Raw genomic sequence first — 19,097 nt, forward strand, 5'->3', positions numbered from 1 at the left:
CCTTTTAAACTAGTTTTATACAAAGATATAATCCATTGAAGAGTTAATAAACAAACCTGGTTTATTGCACATCACAGCTGAATGTTCTATCAAGTCATCAGTTTTTTTTCTGCACTTTTCAATGTCAAAATGACACCCCTTTATTCTCTTGTCCTGTGTTAAAATCTGCCTTCATCCCTAACAATGACATAATCTACAAACAAATTATTAAGCTTATTATATCAAAGATTAAAGAATGCTTCAAAAAGGACATTCAGAGAATTAAAAATATTTTCAAGTACATAAATAATCAATAAACAATCAAGAGACAACAACCCGACCACAAGGCATAAAACAGCTAATGGCCACCAATATATATAAAGTATAGCTGTAACATAAGCTGTCTACATTCTACAACATATAAACAAAATTTGAGAAATTTGAAGAATACACTCACCAAAAGAAACATTTCACCAGTTTTGTATGAAAAGTTTTTAAGAAAAAAAATTGTAGGTAATTTTTTGTGAATGATTTATGACCTTCTTGTGTGTAGGAAACCACAAATTTAAGCAATTTTTTTTCAAACCACAAAAATTGAAACCAATAAAAATCCAAAGTAAATAAAAGGATATTACCTACCTGTTTAAACTTTGCCCTGATGTTCTCCAGTTTGTCAAACAGTAAGTTATTTGTTGGATCTTCCAAAGTTAACTCTGTGATTAATTTTAGAAGTGTCTCTGTTACTTTAAAAGCCCTAAATATAACACTATGTAATTAAAAGATGCCAACATCTTCACCAGAATGTATACAGTTTTAAATATTGCAGTACTAGAACACTTGTTAAAGATAATTTGTTTTGTTGGTTTTTCTTGAAAGTACAAGCAGTTGGTTATTTATGAATTCCCTGGCAAAACATGCAAACAGATTTTTGACAATGAATAACAATATCAATTTAATATATTCTTCAATGCTACAATAACTCCTGTAGATAATGTTCACCTTTGATTGGATTTTTGTTAAGTGGTTACTGAGAGGCTGCAGATAAGATCCAAATTTTTCCAATTAATTTCTTTTTTTCACATTTCCATACCGATTGTGAAACAATTGTTCTCCTCATTAGTGAATTAACTGTTCTCAGCTAACTGTTACACAATTGGTCACAATTTTTAATTTATGACATCAAATTTTATGAATTTCCTATTGTGACGTCATGAAAAAAAGGCGACCATGCCTGATGATGTCACATATAAAGAACACAACTTTCTACAAATCTTTGAAAAGGACAGATGAAAATCATACAGAAACAGACCATGACAGACACAAAGTGATAGCAAAAACTCAAATTTCTTTGGAAAGGTGAGCTAAAACAATCTTTCTGAGAAGAAATTGTTAAAAATTGACTTTAAAGGGGTCAACCAAAAATTTTGGTCATGTTGACATATTTGTAGATTTTACTAATTAATGATTATGGCCAAGTTTGTTTAAATTTGGCCAAGTAGTTTCAGAGGAGAAGATTTTTGTAAAAGTTAACAATGCTGGACACCAGGTGATGACAAAAGCTCACTTGGCCTTTTAAAAGGTGATTATTGAAATAAGAATGATAGAAAAAAACTACTAAAAGTACTTTTTCATTGACACATGTACCGGTACTTGATTTCATATGAATGTTTATACAAGGTATTTAGAAAGTTACAAGATACAAACCTCTGTTTGCTGTCATCATCCTGTATTTTAATTTGAAGTTCTTCAATGAAACCATGATAAAATCCAACCTACAAAAAACAAAGATATTGAAATGCTTATCCAAAACCTTTTACAACCAATAATGTCATAACTGATATATATATATGTTCCTTTATTTTCTTTTATCATTGATTCTAAATGCATTATTTATATATGTATAAAGTTAAATTTCAGTCATGTACAGATTGCATTTTACTTGATAACAACTTTTTAAAAGTAAATAAGATATGACTTTTTTGTACCTCTGATGCAATAGAAGATCCCTTTTCCCAACCTAGTCTGTATCCTTCATCATATCCAGATTGTTTTCCTGCTTCAAATCCAGCTTCATAACCCTGCGACTGAGATCTGAAAACAAAATTTTGAAAATTTATATGTATCTTTTTTGGAAGAAATGTGTCCGAAAGTGACACTATGATTTTTGCAGGTTCTACTGTCTGATGGTATGAGGATAGCAGATGGGATTGCTACAATTTGATGTACTATTTTGTGGAACATTATCAATCTTGTGCGTAATCTTCTTTCCCGTAGTGTGAGCCAGTTTAGTGAGTTTATCATGTCTGTAGGACTGCTGATGTTATGGTATCTGTTACAGACATATCTGGCAGCTCGTCTTTGGACCATCTCAATTTTAGAGGTTTGTTCAACTGTGTGAGAGTTCCATACTAAACATGAATATTCAAGCTTAGGATGAACTAGTGCCAGATATGCCTGGGTTTTGATGTTCTGGCATGATGTTTTTAAATTTCTTTTTAAGAAGCCCAAAGATTTGTTACCATTATCTATGATGTTGTCTGTATGTTTTGACCATTTTAAGGTTTATGAACCCTTCTGTAGCCATTTTTGTACGAATTTTTCAAACTTCAATTGTATCAAAACTACAAATATAATGAATAATAGGGATAGGCCATTTTGTACATATTCCAAGGGGAAACTTGATGCAAATCATAGTTATTTATTGTTTCATTGCATTTAATTGAAAAAGAGTATTTTGTGGCAAATAAATCAAGATTTTTATAGAAAATCCACAGCTTTTAATACAAAGATTTTTGTTATAAAATTTGAAATATAGATTACTCACTTGCTTTTATATGATGTGCTAGTGTTTATTTTTTACAAAAAGTTGTAAACAGCCTGTAAATTCCAAAATACCTCATGCTGAGTCACTAAAGTCGAGCGCACCCTAAAAGGTGTACTTGATTTGGTCCATATTTTAATTTGTTTTAACCAATAGCTACATTAATAAACTCGTTTTAAGGAAATCAATGCTAGCACTGCATGCAATAATCTTATATCTATCAGTCATGAAATTGCCAAATATGAGGGTACTAGGATAAATGCTGTGGATTTTCTATAAAATTTCCATATGTTTAGCATTGAATTAACACAAGGGTACATAATCCTTAAGTTTGCTTGCAGTGTAATGCCCAGATATTTAGCTGAAGTGACTAGTTCAAGTTTGTGATTGTGCAGGATATAGTCATGTTTAAACTGTTTTTTTTTCTTTTGGGATATTGTAAGGACTGTGCATTTGTCTGGATGTAAAGCCATCAACCAGTCTTGCTCCCACCTAGCAGCTGCATTTCGTCTAACAGGTCAGGAATAACCACCAATTGGTGGATTATACCTCAATTGACGTATAATCCACCAATTGACATATAATGGTATAGACCAATTGGTGTATAATTCTTTGTTTTTCAAAACAAATTATTCCAACAAAATGGAGCATTGTTTTCTTAAAACCATATTATGGTATGAAAACTTGTCAAACATTACTAGTTTAGTATTGTAACATAACATATTGCATTTAATCAATAATCATATTTGAAGTTTCTTCTATTGTTATCTTGTCAATTCTTGATTGGCAAATTTACCTGTAATCACCTGTCAATGGACATCATTACTGCACAGGGGCTTGTTACAAATGCCGTACGAACCCCTAAAAAAACACTTTCTTAGGGGTTCGTATGGATAGTAAACCCGGCAATTGTAACAAGCCCCTGTGCGTCAATTGAGGTATAATCCACCAATTGGTGGTTATTCCTGACCTGTCTAATGCATAGTAATTTCATTGAAAGAATAAAAATGGATTATTGTAAAAGATAAAAGATGTTTCATCAGGTCAAAGAAAAAATAACTCAATGACAGTCGAACTCCACAAAAGGCACAAATTATATCAATACAAAAGACATTATTTTGAGTATGGATAACATTTCTTGGATTTAATATGATTGTATGGCTTGAAATATGACAATAAAAATTGATAGAGGGATCAATAGAGGGTAATTACTTTTCTTCACCCATTATAATATCATGAAATATATCATCTTCTGTATTGTTTGCCATTCTTAAATAATGAGAATGCAAAACACTGTAAATCAAAGTGAAAGTGAAAGAAAAGATTATCTCCCTTTGACTTACATCATTGAAAAGTTCAGAACAAAAAAAGGTATCAGGAAAGTTTTGATGTTCAAACTGTTATAAATTTCCGTTCATAATGACTTTGTTTGTTGTTTAAAGTAATTGGTAATTCATTCACTTACTTGTGAATGATCAATATTAAAATTAATTTCCGTTTTTTATTGATAGAAGGGGCAAGCATTTCTTCGAGAAAAAATGAGTGAAAAGGAAAAAACGATAGAGAAAACAGAAACAAAGGAAGAATCCAGCAAAAAAGCTGAAAAGGAGCCAGAGAATGTAATGAAACAGATGATTTAGTGTCTTTAAATAACATTTATACTTTAGTCTTTACTAAATAGCATTATCAGGCTGTGTTACACTAGATGTAAAAAGGACCATGTTGTTGCAAGACATGAGGGTCGAAACAGGGGGTTCTATAAGCATAAAGCATAAAAGATTTATTTAAAGTCGGGTATGCATATACCAATACAACATAGTCGGGTATGCATATACCAATACAACATAGTCGGGTATGCATATACCAATACAACATAGCTATTTAGAGTTTTTGACTGCCATACATATATGTGATAAGCACAGCCACAAGATATAAAACACATAAAACAGTTAGCACATCATGCAAAGCATGCATACTGGTATCAAGTATAGATACCTTTATGATAAATAACGGAAAACAAAATCATGACAAATGACGTTAAACAGTTATTTTTTGTGCATAATGATAAAATGCACATTTTCTTGATGACGATAATACAATATTGGCTGATTTTGAAGCATTATGTTTGAAAAGTTGTATTTGTATTGTCTTATCACAGGAATCAGAAATTCTATCAATAAAAGTCAGTAAATAATAAAGTCAATGAGAAGCTCTACTATGATAAATCGACTGTGTTATATACAGACTTTTATTGGTAGAATTTCTAATTCCTGTGGTCTGATCATGATGAGACAGTATAAAAGCTCAATAGAGCTGATGTTTTTTCTGTATTCTGACATTCATCTGACATTAACTATAGCTTTTGAACTGAACATTTATTTATTTTTCCAAATATAAGGGTTATGGATAATTAATTGAGACCACTAAAGAATCATGATAAAGATATTTAGACAAATCCCAATAGAATTTTAACAATTTGAAGCTTGCAGTAGCCAAAAAAAAAAGGCTGTTTTGTGTCTGACCCTGAGTTAGACAATTCCTACCCACAGACATGTGCCTGTGTGAATTTTAAACCACAGGGGCTCTTCATAAAAATCGTTAGACTAGAATTGGTCCTTAAATGAAAGTGAAATATTGATGATTTACAAGTATTTTTACTCATAAGAATTTTTGTGAAATGAGTCACAGTACCTTAATAATTTTATTATTCACAATTCATTTAATAAAAGTTTTAAAATTTAATTGACAAATTTTTTTTTGTTCATACAGCATGTACAGTACCACAACAAAACTTTAAACCTGTTGATGGCACCCAACATTTATAAACCTGAACACCAAGATAACCTCTACAGACATAGAAAAGTCTGATACCTGGACTGTTAACACTGCAAACAAATTCTCATATATATATTTATAGCAAATATTGTTCATTAATTTTAATCATCTTTACTATCATACTATACATACAGTTACTTTTGGATAGATAAAAAATTTAAAAGTGACAAGATACAAATCCAAATCCCTTCGAAAATTACACAATTAACAATGATTAATTTCAATCAGGAACTACAAACAAAAGATTCCTGAAAATCGTTATCAGGCTTCATGTCAGCTTGTTTTACTGTGAGACATGGTTTAAGATTCATCAGTTCACTCAACAATCTCTAGTATTTAGAATATTTTAATATATGCTCTTAACGTCTTAATGGCCTTATATTTGAAAACGTCATTGGATTTATATATGAAACTGAACCTCATATAATTTGCTATCTGCAGTTTTCATATGCACATGCTAGACGAAGTAATGTGTTTTCAGATTCATTTTTCTTCAGCTTCCTGTTTGCCAAATACTTAAAGCAGGGTTAGTATTAGTGAGTAATAGCTTGTGAGTTTAACCTGCTTTAATTGTGAATATTAACTTATGCACATATATTTTTAAAGGTTCACTCTGCCAACAAGTGGGAAGAAGTAGATTTGGGAGATAATGACAGGAAGAATAAATTCCTTCGTTTGATGGGTGCTGCAAAGGTACAGATGTTTATGTTAATTGTACATTAAGGATCTATAAATATCAAAATGGTAGTGTCATATCATGTTTTCACAATTTTTTTTCATCACATGTCTACTCAACACGCAAAATGAGCTTTTGTAATAAATAAATGGCTTTCTAAGAATGTTAAAAAAAAATTGGGGGAGGGACAATTTCAATTTGTTCAAATCACATAACCAATTCAAGTTCTTTGACTACAGTTATTGTGTGTCAGAAACCTGTTTTGTGTCAAATATTAATTACAATCTAAATTCAGACCTCTATCAAGTGAGAATATTGTGTCCATTTTTGCCCCAACTGTTGGACCTCTGTGGTCAAATCCAGCTGTGCTCAGTGAAGCAATATATATATAAACAAGTCTTAATTGAAAACAACGTTCAAACCTATGATTGCATTGGATAAAAACCTTAATTTTTATACGTGTGCATGTAAAACAAATTTTGTTGTAGAGGGGTCTCAAAGCAGCACAAACAACATTTTCAAAAAGACCAAAAAAGTGAAAAATTATATTTTAACAAAACGCATTTGATATATTTTCAGAAAGAACACCATGGACAATTTGTTATTGGTGAGGAGAAAATGCATCAACATGAAAGGGAAAGTATGTACATGTTTTGCAACTGCATTTTTTTATGCCAGTATAGCAAAGTCAACATATTAACATGAATTAAATGGCAAAAATAAAAAAAAAACAAAAAACAAAGTTTCAAAATTTAATAAAAGTATTGAATTCGTTCCAAGTTTGTATTTTAAGATTATTTTTTTTAAAATCCATAAGACAGCAACCGAGCAACACATACAAAGTAAAAGAAAATCTACAGGTTAACATATGGTCTTCAACAAGCTGGCTAATTTTGTCTAATATGATGTCAAAGTGTTATCACCTGGAATCAAGACATGTCAAAGATTTAATGTAACAAAGACTAACAGAGATCGACTATTCTAATGAGTAAAAAGATATTGCAAGGGAATTCAACATCATGGTCCTTCGTTCATTAAAACGAACTTATGCATATTACTGAAGTTATCAAGATGATTTTTTATGCCCCATCTACGATAGTAGAGGGGCATTATGTTTTCTGGTCTGTTCGTCCCTCTTCAGGTTACAGTTTTTGGTCAATAGTACACATATGCCCTATGATATGATCTTTCTAATTTTAATGCCAAACTAGAGTTTTGACCCCAATTTCATAGTCCACTGAACATAGAAAATGATAGTGCAAGTTTCAGGTTAAAGTTTTTGATGAAGTTGAAGTCCAATCAACTTTAAACTTAGTACACATGTTCCCTTTGATATGATATTTCAAATTTTAATGCCAAATTAGAGTTTTGACCCCAATGTCATAGTCCACTGAACACAGAAAATGATAGTGCAAGTTTCAGGTTAAAGTTTTTGGTTGAGGTGGTTTTTGATGAAGTTGAAGTCCAATCAATTGAAACTTGGTATACATGTTCCTTATGATATTATCTTTCTAATTTAAATCCAAATTAGAGTTTTTATCCCGATTTCACGGTCCAAGAAACATAGAAAATGAGTGCTAGTGGGACATCCGTGTATTATGGACACATTCTTGTTCTTAAATATTTTATGAAATTTTTATGCCCCATCTACGATAGTAGAGGGCCTTATGTTTTCTGGTCTGTGCATCTGTTCGTTCGTTCCTTCTTCCATCTGTTCGTCAGTCTGTCCCACTTCAGGTTAAAGTTTACGGTCAAGGTAGCTTTTGATGAAGTTGAAGTCCAATCAACTTGAAACTTAGTACACATGTCCCCTGTCATATGATCTTTCTAATTTTAATGCCAAATTAAGAGTTTTTACCCCATTTCATAGTCCACTGAACATAGAAAATGATAGTGCGAGTGGGGCATCTGTGTACTGTGGACACATTCTTGTTTTTTATGCATGTTAAGATTTTATGCATAATATGAATACAAAAAGTTCTGAAAAAAACAATGTTATGTACAATAAGACTTCCAAATACAAAATAAAACCATCTTGAATACAAACTTTAAACGAATTTAATACTTTTATTGAATTTTGAAGCTCTGTTTTGGGGTTTTTTATTTTCATTTTTGCCATTTCTTGATTGGAGAATGATTTTATAGATTATGACAACATTTTTACTGTTTTGGCAATGTCTAATTTATATAAATGTACAATAATTTTCCTGTCTTATTTATCCTTAATCTATTTTGATGTGGACTTATCATTGCTTTTGACTCCTAATAATTTAGTTAGTAGATAGTCTGATACTCTTGTCCCCCCTCAAGTATTATATACATGTAGTCTGTAGGATATAAATATAAAATAAAGTAGTCCATCTTTATAAGTAAACAATACATTTCCTACTTATTCTTTAAATGTATAATTCAGTTTATGTATTTTGACAGGCCCAGAGAGAGACGTGGAAGAAAAGTTAGAAGAACAGTTCAACAAAGGATTAGAACATAAGCTGTTAGCTGGTCCTAAAGCACATATAGGCCTAGGATTTCATGAAGATCCAAAGAAAAAGTCTTTTAATTCTGAGGAGGGAAAAGATGAAACCAAAGAAGGGGACAAGGAAAAAACTGACGAAAAAGTGGCAGAAAAACATAAACTAGACGATAAATCTGATTCTAATGTCCCAGTGAAAAAGAAAATGATGTGCAATTTTGTAAAAGCTAGTGATTCATGATAAGTAACATGAAAGATAAAAATCATTTTATTTCTTGAATGTAAGTTTCAGGGTGAATGTTGTCAAAATTCCATCATTTTAATAAAGTTCATAATGTAAGTTTTAACACAAGAATTTTTCTTTAGAAATCTTTTGACTATTAACTATTATTCTCATCTCCTTGCTAATGAGACAACTCTTCACAATAGACCAAACTGAACACAGAAATTAACAATTATATGTTTTCAACAATGAGCAAACCCCCCATACCTTGTAGTCAGCTATAAAAGGCCCTGAAATGACAAATGTAAAACAAGGAGAAAACTACTGGCCTAATTAATAAAAAAAAAAGGCGGGATATTTGTTTGCTATCATGATATACGAAAGATTTTAATCTTTGATTACATTAGACCAGATGTGACTAATTTAAAAGAGATAAACAGACTTAAAACTAGAGGTGAAATTAATTGAAATTAATACAAAGATGGAAATGTTGAGATCTTTGACTATTGAAAAAAGAGGCATGTAAAATTGTAAATAAAAGTGGCTCTGGCAAGCAGAAATATGGAAATAATATTGGACAATGTAGAAAACAAGACCAAAAATGCCATCTGGATCTGCATCACATGTTACTGTTTCAAAGAAAAGACTTCAGTCAAGTTCAGTGCCATAAAAATCTAAAGTGTTAGAATTTTATTCTTTAACTTTAGATTGTTTGATTTTGCACATGCTGAAAAGTTCCACGAGCTTTACAATATTATTACTTTGAATTTATGTTGCAAATCTGTTATCTGTAATCGTCCATACATCCCAAAGTTGATTTTCGTTCTCTAACTTTAGTTTGCTTCAACCAAATATCATGAAACTTACACAAAATGCTTATTACCACAAAACACAGATCAAGTATGGATTTTGGTGGCATCACCTGTACCATTTTTGAGTTATGCCCCTTTACAAATGAAAAATTAAGAATCTAATATCTGTTCTAAAAATATCAAATGTGTAATTGTTAAAATTAATTTTTGAAATTGAATCTATCTTCCTTTGTCCATAATTGTAGTTGATCCAAAATTGAAATTATCTTCCTTTGTCCATAATTGTAGTTGATCCAACTACAATTATGGACAAAGGAAGATAGCTCCCAATTTTAAAAATTAATTTGAACAATTACATCAACTACAACCACTGCTTTTTACAATGCAATTTTTCACTAAAAAAATTAAAACAATCTTTACCCTTCGGTGCTTACAAGCACTTTGATTACAGTTCTTCAGTTTTGTCCCTTTATATCGTAATCTTATATGATGTATTGTTTCCATTCTCTAACTTAAGTTGGTCTCAACTAAATTTAATGAAATGTATATACAAATCTATAATGCTTATTACCACTTAACTCAGTTTAACTTTGGGAAGCGAGACTTTTGCAGTTCTTAAGTTATGTCTTTTCATAATGTTATATGCTAGGGGGTGCATCTTCAGTGTCCCTATGGACACATTCCCCATTTATTCTACAAGTATCCCTGAAACTTGAAATGATCAATTATCCATGTAAATGAGTTCTAGGTCAAACTAACCCTGCCATACAGGTATGTGTACCTTACAATCATACATTGCACTTTGTATAGAGTTCCTACTGCTTATATTGTTGGAGAAACTGACTTTACTGCTAAATAATTGAATATTGACTTACGGAACAAAAAAAATAAGGTCAAAGACAGATAAACTCTGCAAGGCAAGATGTGCACAAAGCAATTATTCCATATAAATGTTAACAGAGAGCCATATATATCTCTTGCATGTAAAAGACACCCTTGTAGATTTTGAAAAAGAGCAGGCTAATATTGCTACAAAACAGCACACGTAAAGTGGAAAGGGATTGATATAAGTTGCAATAACTTGTTTCCAAATCCACTATAAAGGAATCTGTTTAAACTTATCCGACAAATCCTGCCTGACAGGGATATACACTTTACCATCATCCAATACACCTTATGTAGTTGACTTGTTGTTAACAGTGTCTAAGAAACTGAAAAATCTTCAAGTTTTAAACATTGACCAATGAACTTTGATATTCAGATCAAGGTCTGGTGAACATTGTCTGATGAACATGTAGAACAGCAATTAATAAAGGGCCCAAAAATGACTAGTGTAAAACCATTCAAACAGGAAAACCACAGGGTCTGCTTACCCTTCTGTAGCACCTGATAGCATCCATGGTTTTTGGTGTGGTTTGTGTTTCTCAGTCTAGTTTTGGGATTATTTTTCATGGTATTTTACGTTTTTTTGGATTTGTGAGATTTTTTATTATCTTTGATGTCTTCTACTTCTTTTTTGTTCTATGGTATGTTTATATTGTGTATCAAAACAAGTTTCATTAATTAATACCAGGTCAATTTGTTGAAAAATGAATTTTTCTACAAGTTGATCAAATTCCTTTCGATCTTACAGCCTGACATTTTTAAGATCATGGACAAAACTTGATACTGAAAAATATTAGGCAACGTCATGCATCAGTGCAGCAATGTCACATGTTCATGCCCATTTGTGTCAATGTATCCATGAAATACACCTGACTTCATTCATACAACCTTACAGGTTGCACTTTGTAAATATAGCTGTTTCTCACACCTCACCTTTTTGGGGAGATCTTGAATATTCATAGAAAATTGACTTTGTTTACATACTTGTTCCCAGTTATGCTCTCTGTTTTCCATCTCACAGAGACATAACTTGGGAATGTTACCAGTAAATATACATGTGCATATTGAATTACATTGAAATCTGTGGTAACCTTTCATACGAGGTAGGGGTAGTTAAGAAAATTAGTGTTAGTCTTAACTCTGAGAAGTTCAGGGCATATAAACATTGAAAATATGCCGCACAGCCCTATATTTTGACCTTTGAAAAAATTGTAGTGCATATGAACTTTCTATTCTAGGATAAGATTTTTTTCAAAACTTCATAGTAAATGTGGTACAGTTTTAGCCGTAAAAGGAGTTCCTATGGGAAATTGCATTGTAAATATTTACAGAAATGCAACCTACAACTATCAATGTTTTCAATGCATAATATAGTTTTCTTTCTATATGTATTTCATTTGATCCCATATTCTCAACAAGAAAATATATATTGGTAAGACAAATTCCATGTAAAAAGAATACTGGCATTTTTTTTTTTTATAGAAGCTTAGTTCGACTGAAATACAGATCCTGCGTCCATGCTTTGCTCATAAGGACTTGAAATCTGAATACTCTGGTTTTTGTAAATTAGTACACACTTAAAAAATTTGAAGGCTGCAATTTTATTGGCTGATGTAATAATTATCTGAAAAGAAAGTAAACCAGAGGGTTTTCAGATTCTTGTAAGCAAAGGTAGGACACAGAATCTGTATTTTAATTAGATTGCAGCCTCTAGATATTATCTTATGATCATAAACAAGCTTCTGGCCAAGTTTGGTAGAAATCTTGGAAAGTTTAAGAAAGTTTTTAAAATTTAAAAAAACTTGAACCACAGAGTGAATATTTGTGGATGCTGCTGACGACAATGACCAAATGTAGGATCGCTATGTTTTGCTTTTGCAACTTATATCGCAGGCTCAACAAAAATGCAAATGCCGTTATATATGCCCTTATGTTTCAATCTAGGTAAAAAACAGAAATAAAACAATGTAAAATTCAAATATTTATTAGATAACTTGGAATGCATCTTATTCTAGCTTCAACAAGATGAAGTACTTCAATATGGATTATAACAATCTTCACACACAAAAAGAAACCAGACAAGAAAAAAATAGTTCATCCTGAGATTTGGTGCCAGTGAAAAGTCGTAACATGTATTATGTTAGTTTATTGTTGTATGTAGGGCACAATATTGGCGGAGTTCATGGCAGCAGTAACTTACAAATTTTTATACAGTATATTGCATAATCATAAACTTTCTGTCTGGTTAAAGAAAACCATAACATCTTACATGCAATACCCTTTCAAGGATTTAATTCTGTTATGAATATTCTGAGTGAAATGAAACTTGATCTATTACAAGGTGGATCAATTAAATTAGTTTTAAGTATGACATTTTATAACAAGCAAAAATTGGTTACTAATATAAAGATGATCTTGGTCAGTAACTCCTCTTAAGCAGACTATACATAGAATTATCTAAATGTCTCAATATTATATATCGAAAAAGTGCAAAAATCTTTTCCAATGAAAATTCTAAGACTAAAATGAAATATGTTATGAAGTTTGAATGTTTTTAAATTAAAAGGCTCCATACCATGAAATTTAATCCATATTACAACTTGCTACCAAAAAAAGGGTTGGTATCTGTTATTCAAATTATAAGCAACTACTTTAATATTGGTAAGATTTCAGTGCAAAATTCAAATAGAATGAATCAGAGACTTATAAATTTATGATAAATTAAAGAATGGGCATCGCTAGCCATGGACAAATCACACCTGTTTAATATTAAAGGTGGTTCATCAGAACACGATTCTATTGTAATCTTCAATTTTGTAATACAGATTTAAAATTAAGATGCAGTCTAACATGTCAATTTTAACTCAATCTTTTTAAACATTAATCATTTATTTATAATTCTACTATATAATATATATGTTTGCATATTTTGTGTTAGAGCTATTCAATGGTTTTGCATATTTTAATCTTTTGGTTGTTGCATATAGTTTTAAGGTTAATTTGTAAGGATAACAATGCCAGAAAGTTAAAAAGATAATAAATGACCAAATAAATATTTCAAGTTGTGGTCTGTTCATTTGGGGAAAATGTATTTTTTTATGATATAAAATAAGGAAATGAGGTATGCTTGGCAACAAGACAAACTATACACCATAACCAAAAAATGTGCAAATAAATATCTACACTGACACATATTGTGCAGTCTAATTTCATGATCTAATTGATTTTTTTTGTTCATGGTCTTGAATCTATATTTTCATTTTCTTCATACAGAATACAGAAAAAAATAATCTCATATTCATATGGAAAAAATAATTGGAAAATATGAAAATACACAGTTTTTATAAAGACTGAAAATTTCTCCAGTTTACAAAGTTTTATATAAAGATATCATCTTCTGATGAATCATAGTGAATGATAGTAAACTGTTGCTGACACTTACAGTAGCCAAAATAAGGCTTTTGACATCTGAAGGTAAAAGGCATAACTTCCAAGTGAAAAAAGTAATAAATTCTGCAATAACAACAAATACAGATGAACGAATCATTATAATGTACATTTATTTTGTAAGTTTAGTTTAATTTTGTAAAGAAGTTGCAGAATAGCATAAAATTTGACACAGATTACCTCTATGTATGGTCACATATTCCCATAATGATAACACAATGACAAAGTCTGGTCAGAATTAAACAGAAATATAATCACATACAGCTAGGTCATTCACTTCCACTTACAATTTTCATGTAAAAATAGACATTAAAAACAATAAAATCATATATATATATTAATTTTTGTATCTGGACTTTGACTGATCACTGGCTTCACAGATCTTTCAATAAAAAACAAAAACTTCTATAAATAATAAAACATTAATGTTTAGTTATCTACAACAGGATATGATCACAATAATTTATTATATTTACAGAGGCATTTTATGCACATAGGAAACACATACTATCACATGAAAACTATATTGGCACCTAAATTAATCTGATAATGATCTGAACACCCTGGTGAAATGGTACATCGTTCTGATAAAATGATGTCTTGGCTAACATGCACCTTGGTGAAATGGTACATCGTTCTGAAAAATGATGTCTTGGCTAATGTGCACCCTGGTGAAATGGTACATCGTACTGAAAAAATGATGTCTTGGCTAACATGCACCTTGGTGAAATGGTACATCGTTCTGATAAAATGAAGTCTTGGCTATCGTGCACCCTGGTGAAATGGTACATCGATCTGATAAAATGATGTCTTGGCTAACATGCACCATAGTGATTGTACATTATTGATAAAATGACTAAAGTCTTCTTTGTAATTAGATTCATATTCATTTTGACACACGTTTTTGAAATTTTCATATAGCGAGTTTAGGAATGTTGTCCAAGTTGTTTGATTTTTTAAACATGTATACAACAAATATCTCTTTAAAGTGAATGGCATGTTGTTGAATTTTTTTATCATGACACATTAGAAACATCACATTGAATGTGTAATTTAAAGAAAATAATAATAAAACAAAACAGGAAGTAAAATTTCTTTAGGGGAGATGACTTGTGCACATTCAACAAAGTTTATAAAAATATTAATCCCTTAATATTCTGTTTTTGTTTTTCTTGGTTTTTCTTCCTCATTCAGAGATTGGCAAAAAACTGTTAATAACTGTTTCTGTCACACTTCAAAATCAGAAACTTCATAGTTAGCTATATATTTCAAGTTATTTCTAGTTAATTGTGTGAGTCTAAAAAACTGAATATATATATACAATATACAAAAGCATTCCACCTGGACTTTTATTTTGCTTAAAAATCTACCATTTCATCTCAACTCCTACAGTAGCAGAAAACAGATACTGTGATTTCATTATATTGGTAGGTACCAATTTTTGTGGATATTTGATTGCACAAAATATTCAAAATTTGCATTTAAGCCAAAGTAATATTGTACTTAGTTGAAAATTTAAATACATCCACAAAATTAGAAGCCGAAGAAATAATGATGAATCCACAGTAAGTTAAAAAGTAACATTCAAATGACTTGAAATGATTAAATGGTACACTATTCACAAAACATCATTAACAAAATATCCCACGACCAATATCTTGTAAATATTGGTCTTTAAACAGGCAAGATTTCAAACAAAATCATTTATACAACATACCTCACGCATATACATTTGCAACCATTCATATTAACAAAATAAATTTTAACGTTTTAAATAATTTCCCATGTTTATTTCTTGGACATTTTTTTCTATTCTGTGGAATGTATCTTATATTGAATGCATAAAAATATAACATCTGCAACTATATAACAGAAACATCACACCAAAAAAATGTAAATGTTGAACGGAATTCTTTTCCTGAAAATTTTTGCTTCAAAACACACATTTGAAAAATTTCACTTAAAAACTTAAAATAATCAGAATAAACAAATTCTCTAGCTGTTGAAAAAAAAATCAATTCAGATGAAAAATAAATTGGATTGGCAAACAAAGCATAAAGTTTAATAAGGAAAACCATTAATTGACAACAAAAATAAAACTAAATAATTGAAAACAGCACTAAAAATGAATTTGTAATTGTATAAAGGCACAAATATCCAGAAGTAAATGCCCAGAATTTGGCACAACAACATTTGAGCACAAAATTGTAAAGCATTTTATCATCAGCAGTATTATATACAGTTGACAAATGATTTACAACTAGTCAAAAATACACCATTTTCTCTATTGATTTCAAACACTTGAGAACTAGAAGCCAATTGTTGGCTAGTAAGTATGCTGGAAAAATGATACAAATATTTTATTTCATTTAGGATGCTACCTGCAGTTATCAAAATTCAACCTTATTTTAAATCTAAAAGCAATGTGAAAATATTGTTTTTTAATAAATAAATAAATAAATAAATGATCATAGCATACCAAAGATTTATCAATATTTTCAATTCTTAATTATCAAAATAAGAATGTCTTGATACAGCCTTCTCTTTATGAAGTTATTTGACTAAGTGTAAATGGTTTGTTATCACTGTCAACTGTATAGTCAGCAGTGAAATAAATCTTTATATTCAAATATTAATGGACAATTAAAATTGTTTGAATTGTCACTCCAGATAAGGAACAATTTCAATGGCAACTCAGGGAGTCAAAATGTTAATCACATGTATTAATCATCTGCATATAAAGTAAAAACTTTCCTTTGGATTAAAGTTTTGTGACTGATGTAAAAGTTTTGCAATTCCTTTTCTTGAATAATTTTTGAAACAATTGCATATTTCATCGATTTTTACAAAATTTGTTAAATATAATACAGCATTTACTGTAAATTCAGAAATTATTGCGAGGTTTTTATTATTGCGAAAAATGCAACGAGTTGTAAGCACAATAATTTAAAACTCGCATTTTGAAATATTTTATATGAATTTAACAGGATTTTTCTCAAAATCGTAAAAAATAAAATCGCATTTCAGTCTTAAATGATAAATTCGCAATAATAAATGCATGCAATAATTTCTGAATTTACAGTAATTGGAATTCCACTGCATAATAAATATGTATAACATGTAGATATAATGTACAGCAGTTATAAGTTTAAACAAAAATAAATAAGGCAAACATAATGAAAGGATTTGAAATGATTGATATATCGTTTAAAGAAACAAAAACAAACGAAGCATTTTATAGAACTTAGAAGGATGATATCTTTTTTGTTGATTCATATATAGACATGCTTGTGAGGAAAGTATTTTTCACATTACAGCTGAATTTAAAATTTGAAGCTCATTATTTCAAATGTTTAAAAAATTTAACTATAGAAGGTTGGTCAGTGTTTTTCAAAGAGATGTTTAAATGTCTTTTTTTTATTTGATATACTCAGACATAATAAACATATTTTTCATACAAACAGAATGGCAAAATCTGAAAACTGCAAATAAATTTGATATCATAATTTAAATTCAATTACTAGAATGGTAGAAAAATGAAGCAACACAAACCCAATCAATTGGTCAGAAAAAGTATAAATAAGTGCAGAATAAAAGAAACATAAACAATTTTGTTCACTTCATAATATATTCTTATCAAATTTCAAACCTATAATATTTGACAATTAATGTGAACATCATATACAACTCCATATGCCTGCCTTCCACTTCCATTCTTTTTTCTTTTGTTAAAAATGGTTGTTACATAACATAGAATCACAGCTAGATGCCAATACTAGTAGTGTGTGCAGTGTCTGCCGATGTTCTGGCCATCTTTTTATACCTTGTCACATATTTAACAATCTTTACGTCATGTCTTTTTCTTCGCCGCTGTAGATTTACCAGTAGAAAGAAGATTCGTTGTTGGTCTGGTATTGTTATTAAGAGTTTTTAAATTATTTGCTTTGGGAGCAGGTGATTTTGAAACAGTTCGTTGACCAGGCGTACTTAGTCTTTGTGATTTTTCAGCAGTGGAACTTTTAGTTGAATTCTGTGAACTCTGCAATTGTAAAAAGAATCAACTCTGTGACACTAATATATTCATTTCACATTAATACATACAGGTGAATGGCTATTTAACATCCAGTGACAAATTAAATGTATATACAGTACAAGAAATGTTAAGGCAATATAAATTTGAACCATGCTTTGGACATGACCAATCAGTGAGTCATATTTTTTACTTGCTAGTTCACAAAGTAACAGTCTGTATAAAGACATGTCACCCTACTAGGCAATTAATACAATTCCAAACTCACTTTGCTTTTAACTCCATAATGCATTGTGCTAGGGATCATGTACATACATTATTCATGTTTTTAAAAAAATCTGTCCAACAGCAGCAACATTAAATTATCTCCCTTGAAATTGAAGCAATCACTATAGATTCCTGATATTCATGATACCAGGGATAGGGTCCAGTACTTTTAAACATAATTAATTAAATTAATGATACAATATATAATAGCTATATACATAAATCAACTTACCCCTGATTTACCACCAGAACCAGGCTTTTTTCCCTCAGCTGAATTTTTCCTTGATTCTCTTTCCTAAAAATAAAATATTTAAATGCAATGTATGTCTATTAGTTTGTATCCACTGAAAAATTCAGAAATACTTCTCAAATATTCTTAAATTCTCCTAGAATTCTTCTGAGAAAAATCTCGAACAGATATATAGAACACTGCTATTCATGTAAAATAATGAAAAAAATAAGAATTTGTCAATCTGAAGTTTAAACTTACTATTTTTAAAGAGGTTTCTCAATGAGCATACCCTAAGGCTTAGTATAACAATATTTCTTGTAGTCAATTAAAATAGGTTCTTTTTTACAGAATTTATAAAATGTTTGTAGAATAGATTCAGTCGACCAGAAAATGAAATGGCCTTAAAAGTGTATATAA

At 30.2% G+C, this 19,097-nt stretch overlaps 3 protein-coding genes across 5 annotated transcripts in view; 1 reads left to right on the forward strand and 2 right to left on the reverse strand.

Annotated features, from left to right (window-relative positions):
- Positions 1-56: 56 nt before the first annotated feature.
- Positions 57-4,133, reverse strand: LOC143048117 (protein LTO1 homolog). The gene is made up of 5 exons (XM_076221592.1): positions 4,013-4,133; positions 1,965-2,070; positions 1,684-1,751; positions 619-733; positions 57-193 (listed from the first exon to the last, which is right to left on the reverse strand). Exons 1-5 carry the CDS (start codon positions 4,066-4,068, stop codon positions 125-127), a joined length of 414 nt encoding a protein of 137 aa, XP_076077707.1. The 5' UTR covers positions 4,069-4,133; the 3' UTR covers positions 57-124.
- Positions 4,134-4,262: 129 nt separating this feature from the next.
- LOC143048116 (small acidic protein-like) lies at positions 4,263-9,139 on the forward strand. Its single transcript, XM_076221591.1, has 4 exons — positions 4,263-4,419; positions 6,242-6,328; positions 6,891-6,951; positions 8,742-9,139. Exons 1-4 carry the CDS (start codon positions 4,339-4,341, stop codon positions 9,023-9,025), a joined length of 513 nt encoding a protein of 170 aa, XP_076077706.1. The 5' UTR covers positions 4,263-4,338; the 3' UTR covers positions 9,026-9,139.
- Positions 9,140-12,672: 3,533 nt separating this feature from the next.
- The window catches only part of LOC143048119 (serine/threonine-protein kinase 33-like), a 37,307-nt gene continuing 30,882 nt past the window's right edge, over positions 12,673-19,097 (reverse strand). For all 3 annotated transcript variants that reach the window (XM_076221595.1, XM_076221593.1, XM_076221594.1), the window contains exons 11-12: positions 18,681-18,743; positions 12,673-18,190 (exon numbers count right to left, since the gene is read on the reverse strand). In XM_076221595.1, the coding sequence (XP_076077710.1) occupies positions 18,002-18,190; positions 18,681-18,743 (252 nt within the window). In that variant the 3' untranslated portion in view covers positions 12,673-18,001. The remainder of the gene's footprint in view (positions 18,191-18,680; positions 18,744-19,097) is intronic.

The sequence above is a fragment of the Mytilus galloprovincialis genome, chromosome 10, assembly GCF_965363235.1.
Source record: "Mytilus galloprovincialis chromosome 10, xbMytGall1.hap1.1, whole genome shotgun sequence".
NCBI classification, from domain to species: domain Eukaryota; kingdom Metazoa; phylum Mollusca; class Bivalvia; order Mytilida; family Mytilidae; genus Mytilus; species Mytilus galloprovincialis.

Excerpts from the sequence above, each read along its gene's own strand:
- LOC143048117 (XM_076221592.1), bottom strand. The coding sequence starts at position 4,068 with ATGGCAAACAATACAGAAGATGATATATTTCATGATATTATAATGGGT. Across the intron at positions 1,752-1,964 it reads GATCTTCTATTGCATCAGAG|GTTGGATTTTATCATGGTTT; the intron begins GTACAAAAAAGT and ends TGTTTTTTGTAG. Across the intron at positions 734-1,683 it reads GATGATGACAGCAAACAGAG|GGCTTTTAAAGTAACAGAGA; the intron begins GTTTGTATCTTG and ends TGTTATATTTAG.
- LOC143048116 (XM_076221591.1), top strand. The coding sequence starts at position 4,339 with ATGAGTGAAAAGGAAAAAACGATAGAGAAAACAGAAACAAAGGAAGAA. Across the intron at positions 6,329-6,890 it reads GTTTGATGGGTGCTGCAAAG|AAAGAACACCATGGACAATT; the intron begins GTACAGATGTTT and ends ATATATTTTCAG. Across the intron at positions 6,952-8,741 it reads GCATCAACATGAAAGGGAAA|GCCCAGAGAGAGACGTGGAA; the intron begins GTATGTACATGT and ends GTATTTTGACAG.